Raw genomic sequence first — 20,381 nt, 5'->3', positions numbered from 1 at the left:
TATAAAAATCGAGGAATGTGGCTACCAGTCCTTGACGGAGAACGATTAACCCATTGTAAGCCAAGGGGGTATTTGAATATTCCATCGAAAATAATGCAAATGTAATACTTTTATCGCAGTTTAGGGAAAATATAAAAGACCACGATTCTTTAAGTTAAGTGGAAGGATAGGATGGATCTGCGAGAAAAACTTACAAACACTATTATTTTCCGTCATTTACCTCAAACCGTTGAACTGCTTAAATAGAGGGGGGTTAGGTGGGCTAAGTTCGATTTCTTATCGATCCACTTTTTGGCGGCAAATCTTTATTTATATTTATTTTACGTTCTGTCGCAGAAATGGCTGAAATTGGCAAAGCCAAAACTCTGCAAAACACTGGAAAATTCGTTAGCGAAAACAGAACTGAAGGGTGAGTGTTGGGATTTAAGGGAAAAGTGCGTTTTATCAGCGGGTTTTCCTTCAGCGATGACTTTTACAACGAGGCAGGCTACCGTCAGTCGCGGGAGAATGATAAAATTGATTCAAAATATGGCTTCGATAGAGTCAAGGATAGCCAGGAGCGCACTGGCTATCTCATCAATATGCATGCGGTAAGAATTAAACCATTAAAGGCATTCAAAACCCTTTTAAAACAGAGAGTTTCCCTTTACAGAACGAAGTGCTGGATGAGGATCGTCGGTTGATAGCCGCCTTGGATCTTTTCTTTATCCAAATGGATGGATCCCGCTTCAAGTGCACAGTGGCCTACAAGCCCTATTTGCTGGTGCGACCCGATGACAACATGCACCTGGAGGTGGCACGCTTCTTGGGGCGCAAATACTCCGGACAGATCGCCAGCCTGGAGCACATATCCAAAGAGGATCTGGACCTGCCCAACCATCTGTCAGGCTTGCAGCAGAACTACCTGAAGCTCTCGTTCCTCAACCAGACGGCCATGACGAAGGTGCGTCGCGAGCTAATGGCCGCCGTGCGGCGTAACACGGAGCGGCAGAAATCCAACACGTACTACATGCAAATGCTGGCGACATCCTTGGCCCAATCCTCGGCGAACACGGAGGAGGGGCTGGGCAAGCGGCAGCAGGACTACATGGACTGCATCATGGACATACGCGAGCACGATGTGCCCTACCATGTGAGGGTCTCCATAGATCTGCGAATATTCTGCGGGCTGTGGTACAACATTCGCTGCAGGAGCGGCGTGGAGATGCCTCACATCTCGCCGAGGCCGGATATCTTGGACAGACCCGAACCCGTGGTCCTGGCCTTCGATATAGAGACCACTAAGCTGCCGCTGAAGTTTCCCGATGCCCAAACGGATCAGATAATGATGATATCCTACATGATCGATGGCCAGGGATTTCTGATAACCAACCGGGAGATTATCTCCTCGAATGTGGACGACTTTGAGTACACCCCAAAGCCGGAATTCGAGGGGAATTTCGTGGTCTACAACGAGGACAACGAGATGCAGCTCCTGCAGAAGTTCTTCGATCACATCATGGAGGTGCGTCCCCACATCATTGTCACCTACAACGGGGACTTTTTCGACTGGCCTTTTGTGGAGACGCGTGCCGCCGTCTACGACCTGGATATGAAGCAGGAGATTGGCTTCTCCAAGATGCGGGATGGCATCTATCTGAGTCGCCCCTCCATCCACATGGACTGCCTCTGCTGGGTGAAACGTGACTCATACCTACCGGTGGGCTCTCAGGGCCTCAAGGCTGTGGCCAAAGCCAAACTGCGCTACGATCCCGTGGAGCTGGATCCCGAGGACATGTGCCGCATGGCCGTAGAGCAGCCCCAGGTGCTGGCCAACTACTCGGTGTCGGATGCGGTGGCCACGTACTACCTCTACATGAAGTACGTGCATCCGTTCATCTTTGCCCTGAACACCATCATTCCCATGGAACCCGACGAGATTCTGCGCAAGGGCTCGGGCACCCTCTGTGAGACGCTGCTCATGGTGGAGGCCTACCACGCGAACATCGTCTATCCCAACAAGCAACAGGCGGAGCTGAACAAGCTCTCCAACGAGGGTCATGTCCTGGACTCCGAGACCTATGTCGGCGGCCATGTGGAAGCTCTGGAGTCTGGTGTGTTTCGGGCGGATATCCCCTGTCGCTTCCGGCTGGATCCCACGATGGTGAAGCAGCTTATGGAGCAAATCGATGGTGTCCTGCGTCATGCCATCGTCGTGGAGGAGGGCATACCCATGGAGCAGGTCCTGAATCTCGAGGAAGTCAAACAGGAGATTCTCCAAGGCTTGCAGGGCCTTCACGACATACCCAATCGTCTGGAGCAGCCGGTCATCTATCATTTGGATGTGGGTGCCATGTACCCCAATATCATTCTGACGAATCGCCTGCAACCCTCGGCGATGGTCAGCGACCTGGACTGTGCCGCCTGTGACTTCAACAAGCCCGGGGTCCGGTGCAAACGCTCCATGGACTGGCTGTGGCGCGGAGAGATGCTGCCTGCGTCGCGCAACGAGTTCCAGCGGATCCAGCAGCAGCTGGAGACGGAAAAGTTTCCATCGCTCTTCCCGGGCGGACCGACGCGCGCCTTCCACGAGCTCTCCAAGGAGGACCAGGCGGCGTACGAGAAGAAGCGTCTGTCAGACTACTGCCGCAAGGCATACAAGAAGACGAAGCTCACAAAACTGGAGACCCGCAACTCGACCATCTGCCAGAAGGAGAACAGCTTCTATGTGGACACGGTGCGCGCCTTCAGGGACCGCCGATACGAGTACAAGGGTCTCACGAAGGTGGCCAAGGCCTCAGTCACGTCCGCTGTGGCCTCGGGGGATGCAGCCGAGATCAAGGCGGCAAAGGGCAGAGAGGTGCTCTACGATTCCCTGCAGCTGGCCCACAAGTGCATCCTGAACTCCTTCTACGGCTATGTGATGCGACGAGGTGCTCGCTGGCACTCGATGCCCATGGCGGGTATTGTCTGCCTCACGGGATCGAATATCATCACCAAGGCGCGGGAGATCATCGAGCGGGTGGGTCGTCCCTTGGAACTGGACACGGATGGTATATGGTGCATACTGCCAGGATCCTTTCCGCAGGAGTTCACCGTGCAAACGAGCCACGAGAAGAAAAAGAAGATCAACATCTCCTACCCGAATGCAGTGCTCAATACAATGGTCAAGGATCACTTTACCAACGATCAGTACCACGAATTGAGGAAGAACGAGGATAAAGAGGGCGAATATCCCGCTCCCCAGTATGACATCCGTGATGAGAATTCCATTTTCTTTGAGGTGGATGGTCCCTATCTCGCCATGGTCCTGCCCGCCGCCAAGGAGGAGGGCAAGAAGCTAAAAAAACGCTATGCAGTCTTCAACTTCGATGGATCCCTGGCGGAGCTCAAGGGTTTCGAGGTGAAGCGTCGCGGCGAACTGCAGTTGATCAAGAATTTCCAGAGCTCCGTGTTCGAGGCCTTCCTGGCGGGCAGCACCTTGGAGGAGTGCTATGGATCGGTGGCCAAAGTGGCCGACTACTGGCTGGATGTCCTCTACAGTCGCGGCTCCAATCTGCCCGACTCGGAGCTATTCGAGCTGATTGCCGAGAACAAGTCGATGTCGAAGAAGCTGGAGGAGTACGGCGCCCAGAAGAGCACCTCCATTTCGACGGCCAAGCGGCTGGCCGAGTTCCTGGGCGAGCAAATGGTCAAGGATGCGGGTCTCGCCTGCAAATACATCATCTCCAAGAAACCCGAAGGTGCTCCCGTCACGGAGCGGGCCATTCCGCTGGCCATCTTTCAGTCGGAGGCGAGTGTGCGGCGGCATCATCTCCGTCGCTGGCTCAAGGACAACACCATGGGTGACGCGGACATCAGGGATGTCCTTGATTGGAACTACTACATCGAGCGGTTAGGTGGCACCATACAGAAGATCATCACTATTCCAGCGGCCCTGCAGGGACTGGCCAATCCCGTGCCGAGGGTCCAGCATCCCGACTGGCTGCACAAGAAGATGCTGGAGAAGAACGATGTCCTCAAGCAGCGGCGCATCAATGAGATCTTCACGAGTCGCCCGAAACCGAAGCCGGCGCTGGAGGACAAGCAACTGGAGCTGCGGGACATGGAGGATCTCGCGGGCAAGGAAATTGAGGACCCCACAGGCTTGCCAATGGTCACAAAGAGGAAACGAGTCCAACTGGAGGAAGGCGAGGAGGAGGAGACGCCGCAGGCCACTACCTGGAGACAGGCTCTGGGCGCCCCACCGGCCATTGGCGACACCCGCAAGACCATCGTCGAGTGGGTGCGTTTCCAGAAGAAGAAGTGGAAATGGCAGCAAGAGCAGCGCCAGCGATCGCGACAGGCCTCCAAGCGGGTGCGCAACGAAGAGGCACCGATCCCCAGGGCCCCCGGAGCCACAGCCACTTTGGGAGGATTCCTGAGGCGTGCACAGCGCACGCTGTTGGACCAGCCCTGGCAGATCCTGCAGCTAGTGCCAGTCGATGATTTGGGACACTTTACCGTGTGGGCTCTCATCGGAGAGGAGTTGCATCGGATAAAGCTCACGGTGCCCAGGATTTTCTATGTGAATCAGAGGAGCGCTGCCCCTCCAGAGGAGGGACAACTGTGGCGCAAGGTGAACCGCGTGCTTCCCCGCTCCCGACCCATGTTCAATCTGTATCGATACAGCGTGCCCGAGCAGCTCTTTCGTGATAATTCCCTGGGAATGCTGGCGGATCTGGCCACGCCAGACATCGAGGGCATCTACGAGACGCAAATGACGCTGGAATTCCGAGCCCTCATGGACATGGGCTGCATCTGTGGCGTGCAGCGCGAGGAGTCCCGTCGCCTGGCCATGCTTTCCACCAAGGAGCTGGAGAGCTTCAGCATCGAGCAGCTGGAACAGCGGCCCCAGACGCAGGTCCAGTACCTGGCGATGGCCAATGCGCGGATGCGGAAGATCTACTTGTATCAACACAACACTCCGACGGCCAAGAAGGAAATCTGGTCGCTCATACTGATGCCCAGCAAGAAGGGTTACATCTTCGCCCTGGACACGGTGCGTGCCAATCAGATGCCCAATCTCCGGCAGATGTACGCCGCCGAGCGGCTGGCTCTACTCAAGAATCTCACGGCGGCGGAGCAGGAGAAGATACCAGCCGAGGACTACACCTTTGAGGTGGTCATCGAAGTGGATGTCAAGCAGATCTACAGGCACATTCAGCGCGCCCTGACCACCTACAAGCAGGAGCACCAGGGACCCACCATGATCTGCTTGCAGACGGCGCTGGAGGCGAGAAAACTCTCGCTGGCCATGCCCATTCTGTTGGAGTTTCCCCAGGCCCAGATCCACATCTCGGATGATGCCAGCCTGCTCTCGGGCTTGGATTGGCAGCGACAGGGCACCAGGGCCGTGGTTCGGCACTTCCTGAACCTCAACAATGTCCTCGATCTGATGCTGGATCAGTGTCGGTACTTCCACGTACCCATTGGCAACATGCCCCCCGACACAGTTCTCTTTGGAGCGGATCTGTTCTTCGCCCGCCTTCTGCAGCGCCACAATTTTGTGCTCTGGTGGTCCGCGAGTACGAGGCCGGATCTGGGCGGACGCGAGGCGGACGACAGTCGACTACTGGCGGAATTCGAGGAGAACATCAGCGTGGTGCAGAACAAGGCGGGCTTCTATCCGGATGTCTGTGTAGAACTGGCGCTGGACAGCCTGGCAGTGAGTGCGCTGCTGCAGTCGAACAAGATTCAGGAGATGGAGGGCGCCTCCTCGGCCATCACCTTCGATGTGATGCCACAGGCCTCCCTGGAGGAGATGATCGGCACTGTGCCGGCGGCCACTCTCCCCAGCTACGATGAGACGGCCCTCTGCTCCGCGGCCTTTCGCGTGATGCGTTCCATGGTGAACGGCTGGCTGCGGGAGGTGTCCATCAATCGGAACATCTTCTCCGACTTTCAGATCGTGCACTTCTATCGCTGGGTGCGGTCCAGCAATGCCCTGCTCTACGATCCTGCCCTGAGGAGATCCCTCAACAATCTCATGCGAAAGATGTTCCTGCGGATCATAGCGGAGTTCAAGCGCCTGGGCGCCACCATCGTCTATGCGGACTTCAATCGGATTATCCTCAGCTCAGGGAAGAAGACCGTGTCGGATGCCCTGGGCTATGTGGACTACATTGTCCAGAGCCTGAGGAACAAGGAAATGTTCCACTCGATTCAGCTGTCCTTCGAGCAGTGCTGGAACTTTATGCTCTGGCTGGACCAGGCCAACTTCTCCGGGATCCGTGGGAAGCTGCCCAAGGGCATAGATGAGACAGTGTCCTCCATTGTGTCCACCACCATGCGGCAGGAGAGGGATAGAAATCGCGAGGAGGATGACGACGATGATGATGATGATGATGAGGAGGAGAACAGGGATCCCTCAGCCAATGCTGACCAAGAGCCAGAGGCAGAGGATGAGCTAGCTCTAGAGCTCAATTGGACCATCGGGGAGCGGCTGCCCGAGGAGAACGAATGCCGGGAGAAATTCGAGTCGCTCATTACTCTCTTCATGCAGTCCCTCGCCGAGCGGAAGACCACGGAGCAGGCCATCAGAGACATCTCGCACTGTGCCTTTGACTTTATCCTCAAGCTGCACAAGAACTATGGCAAGGGGAAGCCCAGTCCGGGACTGGAGCTGATCCGCACCATGATCAAGGTGCTGAGTGTGGACAAGACCCTCGCGGAGCAGATCAACGAGCTGCGGCGGAACATGCTGCGTCTCGTGGGCATCGGCGAGTTCTCGGACATGGCCGAGTGGCAGGATCCCTGCGACAGCTACATCATCAACGAGGTCATCTGCAAGGCTTGCAATCACTGTCGCGATTTGGATCTCTGCAAGGACAAGCATCGCGCCATGAAGGATGGCATGTGAGTGGAAACCCCATTTCATTGCTCTTTCGAATCCCACTTAATTGAAAAATTCTTTCTAGACCTGTCTGGTTGTGCGCCCAGTGCTATGTGGCCTACGACAACGAGGAGATTGAGATGCGCATGCTGGATGCCCTGCAGCGCAAGATGATGTCCTTCGTACTGCAGGATCTGCGCTGTGCCCGCTGCAACGAGATCAAGCGCGAGAATCTGGCCGAATTCTGCACCTGTGCGGGTAACTTTGTGCCCCTCATCAGCGGCAAGGACATCCAGACACTGCTCCAGACATTCAGCAAGGTGGCCACAAACCACAAGATGCAGCTGCTCCAGCAAACAGTGCAGCAGGCCATCGATACCCCCAGATAGGGTTTTGTTTCGTTCTTCGTCTTAGATTAAGGAAATCATTTGTATCGATAGCATCTAAATATACGAGTACATAAGCGTTATAAGAGACATTAGGGCTTCTAATATCCCACAGAGCCTCAGGACTTAGAAATCCACGGAACCCATTGCGTCCTATTTAAGGATACACAGCACCAATATATATCTCTGTAGATCTTCAATATATCTACCTAAATGCAATCGCTTCTTGATGTTTTCCGGATTTATTTGTGGATGCAATCCTCTCCTGTGGGAGCGCACTCTCTTTCTAAGCAGAGGAAGGGAGAACTTAAAAACAATTTAACTAATTCACACGAATATATCTGCGGATAGTTTAGTTGGCGCTCTGGGTGATGGGATCAATCTTGACCTCGGGGAACGTGAATTCGGGGAACTTGAGCATATCGGTCTTGCCATCGCTGCCGAACTGCTTGGCCACACGGTCCAGTTCCGTCTTCCTGTCGCGCTCAATCTCGGGATTCGAATCGACCAGTTTGCCACCGCTGCAGCGTTAGAAACAGAGATGATTACGAATGGATTCTATGGAAGACTTTTCCCATCTACACTTACGTGCTCTTCTGCTTGTACTCGCGCACTTTGTCGAGGAACAGCTGCTGGATGGGATCGGACACCTTGTTCAGGGCTGGGGCAGCCAGGCCAAAGTTCCGTCGAGCCTCCGTGCGGAGCACACGCACACCAGTCAGAATTGATTGCGACAGCATCTGCAGGTAAATAGAATATCTTAGAATTGCGCGAATTTCAGCTATCCTCTCCAATGTAACCTTAAAAAGGTTATGTAATATGTGGTGTTGTTTTGCTAATTCACAAAGATATCCAAAGCTTTCGCTAGTTATAGTTCACGAAGTCATTTAGAACAGACCTTCCAGATCCTTTTCTATATTTTTTCTATATAGTTTTTACCTTTTATTCGTTGCAAACTTTTTTGTTGAAAAGTGATTGACAGTGTGACCGCGATATCGATGAAGTATACGGTCTGACAATTAGAAATATACCGAAATATACCGTCTCATTTTCAAAATAGACCATACTAATTCAACTTCTATATTCCTCGATTTGTATAGTCCGTGGAATATTACTAGCTATATAAATCTGTCAGCCCCGCCCACTTAATTTTATCCAATTAATAAATCTATTTTCAACGTAACTGGCGTAAAGTAACCACTTTCTTTTATTGCATTTTGCGTGAAAAGAGGTATTAGCAGCCCTGGCTTGTTTTTTCTAGCAAAAACAGGGCTGCTTTTTGAATCGTAATCGATAAGAAATCTTTATCTACAGATGTGACGAGAGTGAAGAAAAAAAATATATTTTCTACTTTTCGCTAGCGAACTGACAAAACACAAGCAAAATGGACGGCGAGGGCTACACGCGAGCACGACGGCTAGAAGAATTCGATTATAAAGACAAACTGAAACTCATCAATGCTGTTCAAAAAAGGACTGCTATATGGGATGTGAGGAATAAAAAACATTTCGATGGCAATGCGCTGAGGAGCTCATGGGAGGCTGTGGCCTCTGAGATGAATAGAGATGGTAAGTTAAACTGATTTTTATTGGAATGTGTAGTTATATGTATGTTTTTCAGTGTTTACTTGCAAAAACGCTTGGAAATCGTTGAGGGACAGCTACCGCTACCATATGAAACTAGCTGGAAAGGGGACTGTCAGGAGAGGAAGTGATGAATGGGACCCATTGTCTGATAAGAGCCCAAAGGAAAACGACGGTGTAAAATGGCGGTTTGCTCCACACATGGAATTCCTGTATCCATCTCCGCAGAAACGGTATGTATTATGGATATTTTACTTATAAATGGATTTTTATGTTGCGTGTTTTCTACAGTTCCACGGCAAATATTTCTACCGTTTTTGTGGGAGAGCTCGTTAAGCCGGATACTACACCCAGTCCGCAAGTTAAGCGCAATAAGCAGCCAAGTCCCAGTCCGCAGGCAAAACGCAGTATGCCGCCAAGTCCCAGTCCGCAGGCAAAACGCAGTATGCAGACGAGGACCAGTCTGCCAGCTATACCCGCTCCCACGGCTAGGCCCAGTCCTCCGCCGGCTAGGCCCAGTCCTCCGCCGGCTAGGCCCGCTCCTCAGGTTGTGCACAGGTCGTCGGCTATGCCCGCTCCCCAGACTAGACCCATATGCGCATACTGGGATTCGGAATTAAATAAATTGTCTCCAGAGGATGCCGAGGCAGTGGAGCAGAAAATGACCAGGCTTCTATGGGCCGAGACGCAGGCCTGTAGACTTAACGCCTACATGAAGGAGGAAGAGGATAACGTGTACACTATAGAATAAATCATATTCATTAGATTTGAAAATTTGTTTAATATCTTTGGACGCTACGTAATCGAAATGCAATCGGTATTATATTGCAGGTGGAAAAATCGTCACATTTCTCCAAGTTTTTAATCTGGGATTTTACCCTTGAAAATTGCTACCGAAAATTAGTTGGCCCTACCTAAAGGGAGAGGAGGATAACTTGAATCAGGTAGCGAAAATTTAGAGCAGAAAGAAAAGATCTACAAGAAGAATTTGCAAAAAGTATGTTATTCCGCGCCTTCCCTCTTCGAGCCTGTTGAAATAGAGATTTTTTGATTTAGGTACCAGGTGGCGAAAATTTAGAGAAGAAAGAAAATATCTACAAGGAGAATTTCCTTCCCTGTTCAAGCCTATTCAAATAGAGATTTTTTGATTTAGGGTTAAGTGGGTTAAGGTGAACTTATTCAGTTCGTTCACTCATGAGCAAAACGCAGCTCTTTTGGATGGTTTACAACACTTGTTTTTTCCAACACTGAACGACCCAACAAATTCCACGTCAAGAACCGGAAAAATACGACTTTTTGTTTTTAATTTGAATTAAATTGAATATAACTCAGTCGAAATGGTGAGCCTGCTGCAGGAAATAGACACAGAGCACGAGGACATGGTCCACCACGCCGCTCTGGACTTCTACGGCCTGCTGTTGGCAACCTGTTCGTCCGACGGTAGCGTCCGCATTTTCCACTCTCGCAAAAACAACAAGGCTCTTGCCGAACTCAAAAGCCACCAGGGGCCCGTGTGGCAGGTGGCATGGGCACATCCCAAGTTTGGCAACATCCTGGCCTCTTGCTCGTACGACCGCAAGGTGATTGTGTGGAAATCGACAACGCCCAAGGACTGGACCAAGCTGTAAGTGAAAACGCAACGCACACAGTCGCACATAGGCATGACGTTATCTTCTAATGGCTGCCGCCATCGCTTGCCACATTTCAGCTACGAGTACAGTAACCATGACTCCTCGGTGAACTCTGTGGATTTTGCCCCCTTTGAGTACGGTCTGGTGCTGGCCTGCGCCAGTTCCGATGGCTCTATTTCGGTGCTCACCTGCAACACGGAGTACGGGACTTGGGATGCCAAGAAAATACCAAATGCTCACACCATTGGAGTGAATGCCATTTCGTGGTGCCCGGCGCAGGGCCCAGATCCGGCATTCGATCAGCGCGCCAACTCGCGCAATACGGCCATCAAGCGCCTCGTGAGCGGTGGCTGCGACAATCTCGTGAAGATCTGGCGTGAGGACAATGATCGCTGGGTGGAAGAGGAGCGTCTGGAGGCCCACTCCGACTGGGTACGCGATGTGGCCTGGGCGCCATCGATTGGTCTGCCACGATCGCAGATAGCCACGGCCTCGCAGGACCGTCACGTTATCATCTGGAGCAGCAATGCTGATCTGACTGAGTGGACATCCAGTGTCCTGCACACATTCGACGATGCCGTTTGGAGCATTTCCTGGTCGACCACAGGCAACATACTGGCCGTCACCGGCGGCGACAACAACGTCACTCTCTGGAAGGAGAACAGCGAGGGTCAGTGGATCCGCATCAACTACGAGTCGGGCACCTCCATTCAAGCAAAACAGCAGCCCCATCATCCACACCTCTCACAGCAGCAACAGCAACAGCAACCGGGACAGCAACAGCAGGCGACTGCTGCTCTTTCCGACTCGGAGCACAGCTCCAATCTATCCAATTCAAACTTGTCCAATTCCCAGCTCTCCAACTAAGGAGCCGTCTGCCACGATCCAAGTTAAAGTCTCTGTACTCTGTCAAATGTTATCCCTACCTACACGCATACAATATACAAAACCTAATATGCCCTATTTGCTCCACGTGCATGGGATCGATCCATTTATGTCCAGCGATTAGCATTATGCAGAAAAGCGTAGAGCGAGAGTGGTTGACGACCTAATGTACTCCGCTTTGTAATTAATACGTCTGCTGCCAACAGGAAAGTAATCACGGAGCCAAGACAGGGTGCCCCCATCCGAAATTGCATAGAATTAACCTCCTTTTTGTGGTACATTGACTTTCGGTTACGTTTACGTTCACGTTCCAGTTTCTCTGATAATTAGTCATAGATTAGGCTAGTACATGCTCTGCGGGTCTTAGCCCTACCTCTTAAGTGCGAAAATTGAAAATCCATGAATCCCAATCCCCATGAGCAGGCTCTCAGGCCTTATTGTTTGATACTTTGGTAAGTAATTTTTCATTCATGAGAACGGAAGCCACTCATTTCGTGTAAATTCAGGACACGTGCCGCGCGATAAAACGCGAAACATTTTGTAGGGGCTTATGGCTTATTTGGTGGAATGGGGTATGGGGTGGTGTAACCACTAGGAATATATTGTGGCACTATTTGCTGATGTTATCTTTTCAAAACTTTTATTCTTGTTTATTTGTTTCTTACTGGAGTGTAAAACTGGCCAAGAAGTGGTTTGTGGCTTTCAAGTGGCTTATTTATGGAAAAGACAGAATCAAAGCGAAACTCTCAAACTGTGAAACCTTACGAACTTGTATGATTCCTTCAAACTATCAATTAAATGGAACAAAGATGGTTTCTCCCATGCATAAACCTTTATTGCAGGTAGCTTGCATCTGCTTCTAACCATATTCCCCATTAAATATGATTTTATGTTCTGAATTTTTCGTTAAATATAAATAATTTAGAGTCCTATAGACTAAGATGATTGTATACTTAAAAGCTGAAGCGAAAATTAAAATCCTATTGGGTTTTTCTGGAAAAAGTCTGAGAGATTTCTAAGTGACTAATCGAAAAGGCCATGGGGATTTTCATTTCAAACAATTGAAAATTGCATGTCCGTAATACTCGCCTCAGAATGCGAAACCAAAATAATTGCATTTTAATAATACAATGAGCGAAATGCGATTAAATCGGTCAAGTTTTTAATTTGAATTCCAATTAAAGAATGTCACTCACTGAACTCCGAGCCCCCAGCCGTAGGAGAGGTCCCCACAAGTTCAGTGCTCTTGATGGGCGCAACAGCAGAAACAGAAGTTATTAGAATAATTTAGCAGGTTGCATAGAGCGAAATTCCTGTGGTAGGTACTCCTACCTCCAGGCCTTGTGCGAGGGTGCCATCTACTGCCGAGGGACGGGATGCCCGGGGCTGATGTAAGAACTACCCTTATATGTGGTGTGGTGTGGTGGGGTGTGGGGCACTCACACTAATTGTGGGTCACTTAGCCTAGGTGCAATATTTGGAGAAGAAAAACAAACCCGACACCGAACCGGAGACCGAAGGAGCACCGACTAGCACTCGTGCTCGGTGATGTCATGGATTGCGTGCAGAGGAGCCGTCATCAATAGTCTCGGACCACGGACTTGAGCAACTTTTTAGAAGAAGTTTTTTGGCGCTTTTCGAGTACCATACGAAACGGGCCGTAACCCATAATCAGAGCGGTTTAATCGTGTTCTCAAGCGAACCTGCCACCCGCTGGGTTCCCCATCGGCACCTGCCTCCTCCACTCCTCCATCAAAGGATCCCATCCATCCCTCCTCCACTGACCGCAATGCTTCGGTGGCCTGCATTGATTTTTTTTTCGACTTTCTAGGCTCCCATGTTTTCGGTATTTTAATGGTCTCCTCTGGAACTTTCACTTTTTGATGTGCGTAAATTTGCATATTTGCCGGCGGTATACAGGGTGCCCCAAAGTGTTTCCTCTTTTCCTCCTTCAGCTGTCTCGAGAGTTGAATAATGAATAAGGTCCGATGATGATGACGCCCCGACTAATGACTTTTTCGTTCTTCCTTTGGCTTTAGATAGGTCATTGTTATCGTCATATGGGTCTTTCGGGGTTTGAGAGTGGGAGTGGGGTACTGGCTATACTCTACAGCGTGCCTTCGAATAGAGGTATTACTGCATTTCATGTTCTTCTAATGAGAGACTTGTTAGGGAGCTCTTTTAATGGCCCCATAAACCATATTTGATGGTCGTCAATATGTATATGCAGATAGAGGTCGAGTGGGTGTATGGTTTTGCAATAAAACTGTTCGAAAACCAAATGGAAATCGGTCGAATGTGTGAAGAAACTAGTGGAGCTGACAGAAACCTGACAGACTCTGGCTATTTGTTATGGTCTATAGCTCTATTATGATATGATCAATGGAATGACCAAAAAACTTTCTATATGTTAGGGTTAACCTGAAGATAGCTATAATATTAGCCCTCATGGCCATTATGATCCTCCAATAGTACATATATCTTAAATGTACTAGATTTTATAAAAGATCTAGAAAATGACACCCTTTTTGTTTATAAAACGAAAGTAATTCAGAAAGTTATCGTTGTATTTTCTTAGGTGATTTGCTTCTCCATATTACTCTGGAGAGATCCAAAATATCTTAGCACCTTACCTCCGCATCCAGAAATCTTTGAGTATATTACGTAAAAATGATCCTTATTCTTAGCATTCCCTTGCGAAATTTCAGTTCTCTAATCACTTTGAACTATGCACTATTAATCCAACATAATGTCCACTGCCTAATGGACGACAGCTCTTGGCGAATTCCTCAAAAACTCAAACGTTCTAATTATAATCCTCCCCCTGGAAAGGGCCTTAGGTACACCCGGCCAATGACGTCCTAAACCTAACCACGCATGAGTTATTATAATATGTTCGTGAGGTTTAGCATTTCGTAGTTGCTTTTATGTTTTCAGGAGCTTGTTTTTTGCGCTGTTTTGCGCCGGGGGCAACATGACATGCAGACCTTAGCCGACCCGCACATTGCGTATACGTAACGGAGTCAGAGTCGGAGCCGCAGTCAAAGTCCAAGGCGCAAAAGACCCCCAAAAGTGTCGCCAATGCAAAATCAAGGTGTACATTAGCAAATGAACTTGAAGGAATCGTTATAGTTGCTTTTTAGCATGTGCATTTTCCTGCAGTGGCACTCGAGCTCGAGTGGCGAATGATAAATTGGGAAAGTCATGGAAAGGTTATTTGGTCAGGCCACACGACGCTCGCTGGCGAGGAGACAAGGCTACAACAAGTTGCGGCTATCGACGCGGCAAGTAGTTTTGACCATCTTGCATGCAACATTCGGTAGCCTCCACTGGCGGGAGCGGGGGGGCTCTGTGCATGTCCAGGAACGCACGGCAACAAACTTGCATGTAGGGAAAACCCCCTACCATTCTGCCATTCGGCGGAGTGCTTGTGTGAGAGTGTGTGTGCAATTAGAGTCCGGAGCCTAATATGAAATTAAAGGACTTAAATTGGCATTTCTTCGAGAGCTCTGGACGCGGTCTGGCCCCAGGTTCCGTTCAGAGTTAGTCGTATAATCAGCAAAATTGTGATGACCTCTAGGCATGAGTAAGCCCTCGATGAGATTTCGTGAGAAAATTATATATCGCCGGGGTCGGCCCTAGACGAAGGAACCCCACCCCACCACAGTCGGCTCCAACCAATTAATCATCAGTTAAGACCAAAAACATGACGCTCGGATTGTTGAAAGGGAATTAGCTCTTTAATTACAGGCAAGGGGGATCGAGGAGTTGGTTCCGGAGAAGTTGGTTCCTCCGATTCGTTGCAGTCTCTGATTTCGTGAGTTTTCTATATAATTTTCCCGGTACTTTTCTGTGTGTGTTTTCTTTTGTTTTTGCTGCTGCCAGTGCCAGAAAAACATTTATCAATAATGTCAAGAATAAAATATCTGAAGTAAATCTACGAGTTTTGCCGCATGAGGACTAGCCGTCGGTCCAATGGCGTGGACTTCTGCCTCTTTTGAATAATAATTAAACGAAATTTATTTTTACACATAAATATTCTACAATTTATTATACAATATATATTATATGCAAAAAGGTATATTTCAGATTTAGTCTGCGGCGGCTACGGTGGATTTGCGTAGATTCAAAGCAGTGGGGCAAAGGCAGGGAAATCTGGGATAAAAGTGAGAGTAAAAATCAAAAATCAAATTGGTTCCTATCTTCAACAGATAACCAGAGAACGGGGTCCCCATTGAAAACACATAAAACGGAGGAAGACAGAGGAAAAAATCAGAAAAGATTCTCCTATTGGGTCTTCAAAAACAGAAAATATCAAGAAATATTTCTCTCTTTTAAGATTCTAATACTAAGATAAAGATACAAAAGCTATTCCGAAGATTCTTATTAAAGCAAAAATATGTTTAATTTTTGTATATACTTGATGAAAGCACTTTTGCCCCTCTTTCTATCATTCATTCCACGGTGCTTTCACTTAGTGAGAAATGTATCCTAATTACTCGTATATCCCCTCGATTTTTGTGAATATATTCTGGTTTCCATGGGGGCTCACGGGCCTGTGCGATGTGCGTGCCAAAAAATGAATTTGCCGCGATGTTGCGCGTTTAGTTAAGGGCAAATTGTTTTTGCTGTCGCTGCGATTAAAACAATCGTTTATAAGGAGATTGGGCGACCAGATAAGGAGCACAACAGACCACACCAGAACGGAGCACAAACGAACCCAAAGCGAAGAGAATCCAAGCGAAAAGGTTGACATTTTCCCACTACAATCGGACCTGGCGGCAAACCCAAAAATAGACTCAAAAAGAATTTGTGTCGGAAAATTGGGAAATATTTCATGTCTGGAGGCCAGGCCAGAGCTCTCCAAAGTGTTTTCGCTTTGCTGTAAATTATTGACAAAGACCCTCCTTGAGAGACAGTGGAATCCTTTCGGGGGCTGCCCCGAAAGGGGGGCACATCCGTTTCGCCGCTGCGCCGTTCGATATCCACCCAAATGGTGATTTGTGAAATTGGCTTTATTTTGGGGGCTAGGGGGCGTGGCCTGTAACCTTTTTGTTGCCTGCCACACTTTGCAGTTCGGTTTGCTGTGTGTGTTGCAAAAAGCAACAAGCGCCCACTCATCTGCGGTTTACTTTTGTTGCAAGTGGCAATGTAATTAGGTGCATGCACCACCACAATATAATCATGAACAGGGGACCCCAAGAGGGTTTCGAAGCCATTGATACCCTAGTAAACATAGCTTTCACATTCTTACGATAAAATTTAACAAAATTAACAAAAACGAAAGTACAATAACATAAATCAAGTACATAGTGTATATAACATATAAAGAAATCATGTCGCGACAGAGATCGTTTCTCGCCTCATTCTTGACCACCGTCGAGCCGCCGAAGAGTCAATCCACTGAAAATGAATTTGAGTTCAGCTCAACCTCGACCTTGGAGTTGTACAAGAGGACCAGTGCTCTGAGGGAGGTCAGCCAGCATGATGGCAAAAAGATCGTTGAGGACATAGTCAACAACATATTCAACAGCAAACAGGGCCTGGCCAACCTGTCCAGCTCGGAGTGCTCCGTTGAAAGGGCGATTCAGGAGTCCGTGAAGATGGACCCGCGCCTGAAGCTCTGGTACGATACGCTGCATGACCGCACCGAGACGCAGATGAAGATCCAGCGCAAGATCGGCCGCAGGGCCAATGAAATGCTCATCAATCTGCCCAGCTCCGTGGAGCAGCGGGACAAGGGCACTGTCCAGCGCTTGATGGACTACGCCACGCGCATGAATCCCACATCGCTGGTCCAGAAGAGGCCCGTCGAAATGCCTGGCTACTTTGATACGGAGCGTTGCCATGACGTGAATAAGTTGGTCGAGACACTACCGCTGGCCGAAAGACAAGGAGAAGCCAACGTGGAGATTATTGGACTAACAAGGGCCACCAAACAGGAGATACTGGGACCGTTGTGCAATGCGAAGCACTCACACCCGAATGAGAAGGGAAAGTGGATTGATTCCGAGCTGCTCGACGAGGGCATCGAGAAGAAATGCAGCGACATCAAGCGGGTGCTTCAGCACTATCCGGACGTGGATAATCTCGAGGTGGTGGGCACCAATATGCAGGAGGTACTGAACCTCGAGTACCATGGCGGCGTCAAGGACATTGAACGCTTGTCCACTGATACTATGTACAACATCAGCAGCACTACCCAGGAGCTGGGGGACGAGGAGCAGGAGGAGGAGCAGGACGCAGAAGTTGAACAGATTAAAAAATATGTCCCAGAACACATCCCTGCGGTAGCTCTCAAAATCAACGATGAGCTATTTTTTCAACCAGAACGCCGTAGCCGTGACTCTGTGATCTATGACATCTATTTCGAGTGTCATCCATACCAGAACGTGATGAAGCAGGTCCTTCGCTTGGAGAACGTGGGCCGGCAGGTCATAACCTGTCAGTGGGCCAATGTGGAGTTCTACAAACGCAATCCGCAGTTCTTGGGTCCTAATCTCGAGACCTTCTTTCTGGAGCGCACCAACTTTGCCCTCTTTCCGGGCGAGATTCATGAAACGAATGTCCTGTTCCGGCCACGCCGGTGCCTGGTGCAGAAGCAGCGCTGGGAGCTGCGGGTGTTCCCCAATGTCTTCTGCAATTATCGGGACACAATCGTCTTGAAGTTGCACGGCAAGTGCCTACCTGCCCCGGAGTACACACAGAAGGTGCAGAAGCAGATGGAGCTTGTGTTGAACAAGTCAAAGACACAGATGGCCCAAAAGTTAACAGAGCTCAAGGCCACTCTGGTGCCTCTCATCCAGCCCCACGAACTGCTCTGCCCCTACGAGCGCATTTTCGACGAGCGTGAGATCTTCAATTCCCAGAACATCGGCTACCACTGCGATCGGTTCGACGATCTGGAAACACTGAAGACCCTGTACCAGTCCTTGAAGAAGCCCCGCGAACCGGCCTGGGATCTGCGCTTGGAAACGATCAAGAAGGTAATCCTGCGCCTCGCCGAGGTAGAGCAGAGGGAGGAGAACTTCAAGAAGCTCGTTGAGGTCAAGAGCTCCCTTAAAAGTGGCGCCGGGGACTTCATTCAGACCCCCATCCTGTTCCTTGGCCACAGCACCGAGCAGGATCGATCGCGATTCATTTACGTGCGAGGCAGCATTGGCAACGGCCTAGAAGAGTGGGAGGAGCTAGTCTTATCCCTGGAACAGAGCTCTTACAAGTCTGAGCTGGCCTGTTTCTATGCTGAAACCATCGAAGAGGAAGAAGAGGAGGAGGATTCCTTTGCCGAAGAGGAGCTGAGTCCTTTGCTGCGAAAACTCCGCCGCGACAATCCCCAGCTTTATGTTCTACTGAAAATGCGCTCCAAGAAGTACTACCGGGACGCCCTCTACATGCTGACCTATACCCATCTCTGCGACATGGCCGAGAATGTAGTGTCCATTATCGAGAGCACACAGTTTGTTTAAGCTCTCGTACATATACCAAAAATGTGTTGTGTTTATAAAGAAGTGGCTTTTCTTATAATATTTGGTATATATTCCAAAGTCCCGCCGCCTTAAAATTTTGACTATAAAGAAGTACCTGTAATACTTGCCCTATTAATCTGGGGGCTATTATTTTCCCTGAGAATTTTGAGACACTTTTTATCGGGATTCATATGCATACTTTTTTTTTCGGGAGATCTACAAAAAATGACTTTTTATTTCTCAAGTAGCATTTTAAAGGCTTAAAGACTTTTGGGAGAATGATATTTATAAACCAATTGTTCCTGGACCGATTGTTTTAAACGTGATTCACTGATCAAGGGATAGGAAATGTTAGATATATACAAACATTTGTATAAAGTCACAAAAAGATTTATACACAATTTAACAGCAACAGATAGCGACTCCCTTAGGTCAAAGAAACCCTAACATACATTCACAGCCAGAAGTTCCTTTCCAGGGTGTAAAAACTCTCACTGAGTGAGCGACGCAGAGCGAGAGTAGCAAAATAATGGCCAAAATAACTATTTGGCTTTAACTAGTGGTTGCTTTTGTTGCTTTTGGTGCGTGCTAATGTTATACTTTATTGTTGCTGTTGGAGTCACACACCAAGAGGGAGTGAGGGTGAGCGTTGGGGGGGCGAGAGGCGGGCGGTTCAAAACTCTACGGACCCCAAAAAGTAGGCTATGCAATGGCTCTAATGTCTTCGTCATTATTATAATACACACACATGCAAAACCCGTACACACACACACACACACTCGTGGGCCCAAGCCGAGGACGAGGCGAGGTCGTGCCAACAACAATAAAAAATTGCACGAAGGTAAAACTAAACAAAAAACGACAGAAATACTAGTGGAAATGTTTTACGGGATAGTCGAAGTAGGGGTTACCTCTTAATCGAATATATTTTTTTGACTTAACAAGCACAAGACTTAGAATGTTGGAAGAAGAAATACCCATAGATTAAAGTTCTACCCATAGAACTTCGAATTTTTTTTTCCTACTTCGGACTGTGGTAATATACCAATTGGTATGATTTTAAGCAGATCAGTAATTAATACTCGTAATAGATAAACTTATAGTCCTATACCTATGAAAGAAAGCGTTAGGAGAAGTTGTTGTCTAAAAAACCTAGAAGATTCATGACTTCAGACACAGAGAGACAGAGACAGGACACACCATATTGACGTCTCCGGATTGGAAAGAACCACGCTGTAGATTCAATATCATTCGGTATAAAGAACACACATCACCTCTATGCTGACAATATACCCTTGGTGTTCCAGTCGTACCGCGTACAAAAATCCATCTTCGTTAACAAAAACTCGCTCACGAAACAACGAAGCAAGTTACAAGTGCGTTGGATCCGACTTACTAGTATTCTCCCCCCTCGTCACACCCATACGGACCAAAGGTACGTACGAGTATAATATACAAATTATATGGAGCTGGCAAGTTCAGAATCTGCCTAGAGATTTTGCGCCTGAACTAACCCTTGCTCCTCCCCCTGAGGCCCCCACACACCCCCTAACATTAATGTAGTGGATGGAATACCC

At 48.9% G+C, this 20,381-nt stretch overlaps 5 protein-coding genes across 5 annotated transcripts; 4 read left to right on the top strand and 1 right to left on the bottom strand.

Annotated features, from left to right (window-relative positions):
* The first annotated feature begins 338 nt into the window (after window positions 1-338).
* Window positions 339-7,329, top strand: LOC6594857 (DNA polymerase epsilon catalytic subunit A). Its single transcript, XM_026994787.1, has 4 exons — window positions 339-409; window positions 464-590; window positions 653-6,876; window positions 6,939-7,329. The coding sequence occupies exons 1-4, from the start codon at window positions 339-341 to the stop codon at window positions 7,240-7,242; spliced, it is 6,726 nt and encodes a 2,241-aa protein (XP_026850588.1). The 3' UTR covers window positions 7,243-7,329.
* A 136-nt stretch (window positions 7,330-7,465) lies between these two features.
* On the bottom strand, window positions 7,466-8,223 carry LOC6594858 (ATP synthase-coupling factor 6, mitochondrial). Its single transcript, XM_002020030.2, has 3 exons — window positions 8,179-8,223; window positions 7,828-7,979; window positions 7,466-7,760 (listed from the first exon to the last, which is right to left on the bottom strand). The coding sequence occupies exons 2-3, from the start codon at window positions 7,977-7,979 to the stop codon at window positions 7,592-7,594; spliced, it is 321 nt and encodes a 106-aa protein (XP_002020066.1). The 5' UTR covers window positions 8,179-8,223; the 3' UTR covers window positions 7,466-7,591.
* A 355-nt stretch (window positions 8,224-8,578) lies between these two features.
* LOC6594859 (putative uncharacterized protein DDB_G0290521) lies at window positions 8,579-9,596 on the top strand. Its single transcript, XM_002020031.2, has 3 exons — window positions 8,579-8,807; window positions 8,860-9,055; window positions 9,114-9,596. The coding sequence occupies exons 1-3, from the start codon at window positions 8,624-8,626 to the stop codon at window positions 9,571-9,573; spliced, it is 840 nt and encodes a 279-aa protein (XP_002020067.1). The 5' UTR covers window positions 8,579-8,623; the 3' UTR covers window positions 9,574-9,596.
* A 505-nt stretch (window positions 9,597-10,101) lies between these two features.
* Window positions 10,102-11,416, top strand: LOC6594860 (protein SEC13 homolog). The gene is made up of 2 exons (XM_002020032.2): window positions 10,102-10,446; window positions 10,531-11,416. The coding sequence occupies exons 1-2, from the start codon at window positions 10,160-10,162 to the stop codon at window positions 11,318-11,320; spliced, it is 1,077 nt and encodes a 358-aa protein (XP_002020068.1). The 5' UTR covers window positions 10,102-10,159; the 3' UTR covers window positions 11,321-11,416.
* A 5,244-nt stretch (window positions 11,417-16,660) lies between these two features.
* LOC6594861 lies at window positions 16,661-18,911 on the top strand. The gene has a single exon (XM_026994811.1). It carries the CDS (start codon window positions 16,675-16,677, stop codon window positions 18,802-18,804), a length of 2,130 nt encoding a protein of 709 aa, XP_026850612.1. The 5' UTR covers window positions 16,661-16,674; the 3' UTR covers window positions 18,805-18,911.
* The last annotated feature ends 1,470 nt before the right edge of the window (window positions 18,912-20,381 follow it).

This window comes from Drosophila persimilis, unplaced genomic scaffold (assembly GCF_003286085.1).
Source record: "Drosophila persimilis strain 14011-0111.01,24,50 unplaced genomic scaffold, DperRS2 tig00000000-arrow-pilon, whole genome shotgun sequence".
NCBI lineage: Eukaryota > Metazoa > Arthropoda > Insecta > Diptera > Drosophilidae > Drosophila > Drosophila persimilis.
This window is presented reverse-complemented; position numbering and strand designations above follow the sequence as displayed.

What these genes read in the sequence shown, in the direction of transcription:
- LOC6594860 (XM_002020032.2), top strand. Translation starts at nt 10,160, where the DNA reads ATGGTGAGCCTGCTGCAGGAAATAGACACAGAGCACGAGGACATGGTC. An exon ending in CCCAAGGACTGGACCAAGCT is followed by an intron (nt 10,447 to 10,530) that starts GTAAGTGAAAAC and finishes GCCACATTTCAG; the next exon opens with CTACGAGTACAGTAACCATG.
- LOC6594859 (XM_002020031.2), top strand. Translation starts at nt 8,624, where the DNA reads ATGGACGGCGAGGGCTACACGCGAGCACGACGGCTAGAAGAATTCGAT. An exon ending in CTCTGAGATGAATAGAGATG is followed by an intron (nt 8,808 to 8,859) that starts GTAAGTTAAACT and finishes TATGTTTTTCAG; the next exon opens with TGTTTACTTGCAAAAACGCT. An exon ending in TATCCATCTCCGCAGAAACG is followed by an intron (nt 9,056 to 9,113) that starts GTATGTATTATG and finishes TGTTTTCTACAG; the next exon opens with TTCCACGGCAAATATTTCTA.
- LOC6594861 (XM_026994811.1), top strand. Translation starts at nt 16,675, where the DNA reads ATGTCGCGACAGAGATCGTTTCTCGCCTCATTCTTGACCACCGTCGAG.
- LOC6594857 (XM_026994787.1), top strand. Translation starts at nt 339, where the DNA reads ATGGCTGAAATTGGCAAAGCCAAAACTCTGCAAAACACTGGAAAATTC. An exon ending in AGCGAAAACAGAACTGAAGG is followed by an intron (nt 410 to 463) that starts GTGAGTGTTGGG and finishes GTTTTCCTTCAG; the next exon opens with CGATGACTTTTACAACGAGG. An exon ending in ATCTCATCAATATGCATGCG is followed by an intron (nt 591 to 652) that starts GTAAGAATTAAA and finishes TTCCCTTTACAG; the next exon opens with AACGAAGTGCTGGATGAGGA.
- LOC6594858 (XM_002020030.2), bottom strand. Translation starts at nt 7,979, where the DNA reads ATGCTGTCGCAATCAATTCTGACTGGTGTGCGTGTGCTCCGCACGGAG. An exon ending in GAGTACAAGCAGAAGAGCAC is followed by an intron (nt 7,761 to 7,827) that starts GTAAGTGTAGAT and finishes CTAACGCTGCAG; the next exon opens with CGGTGGCAAACTGGTCGATT.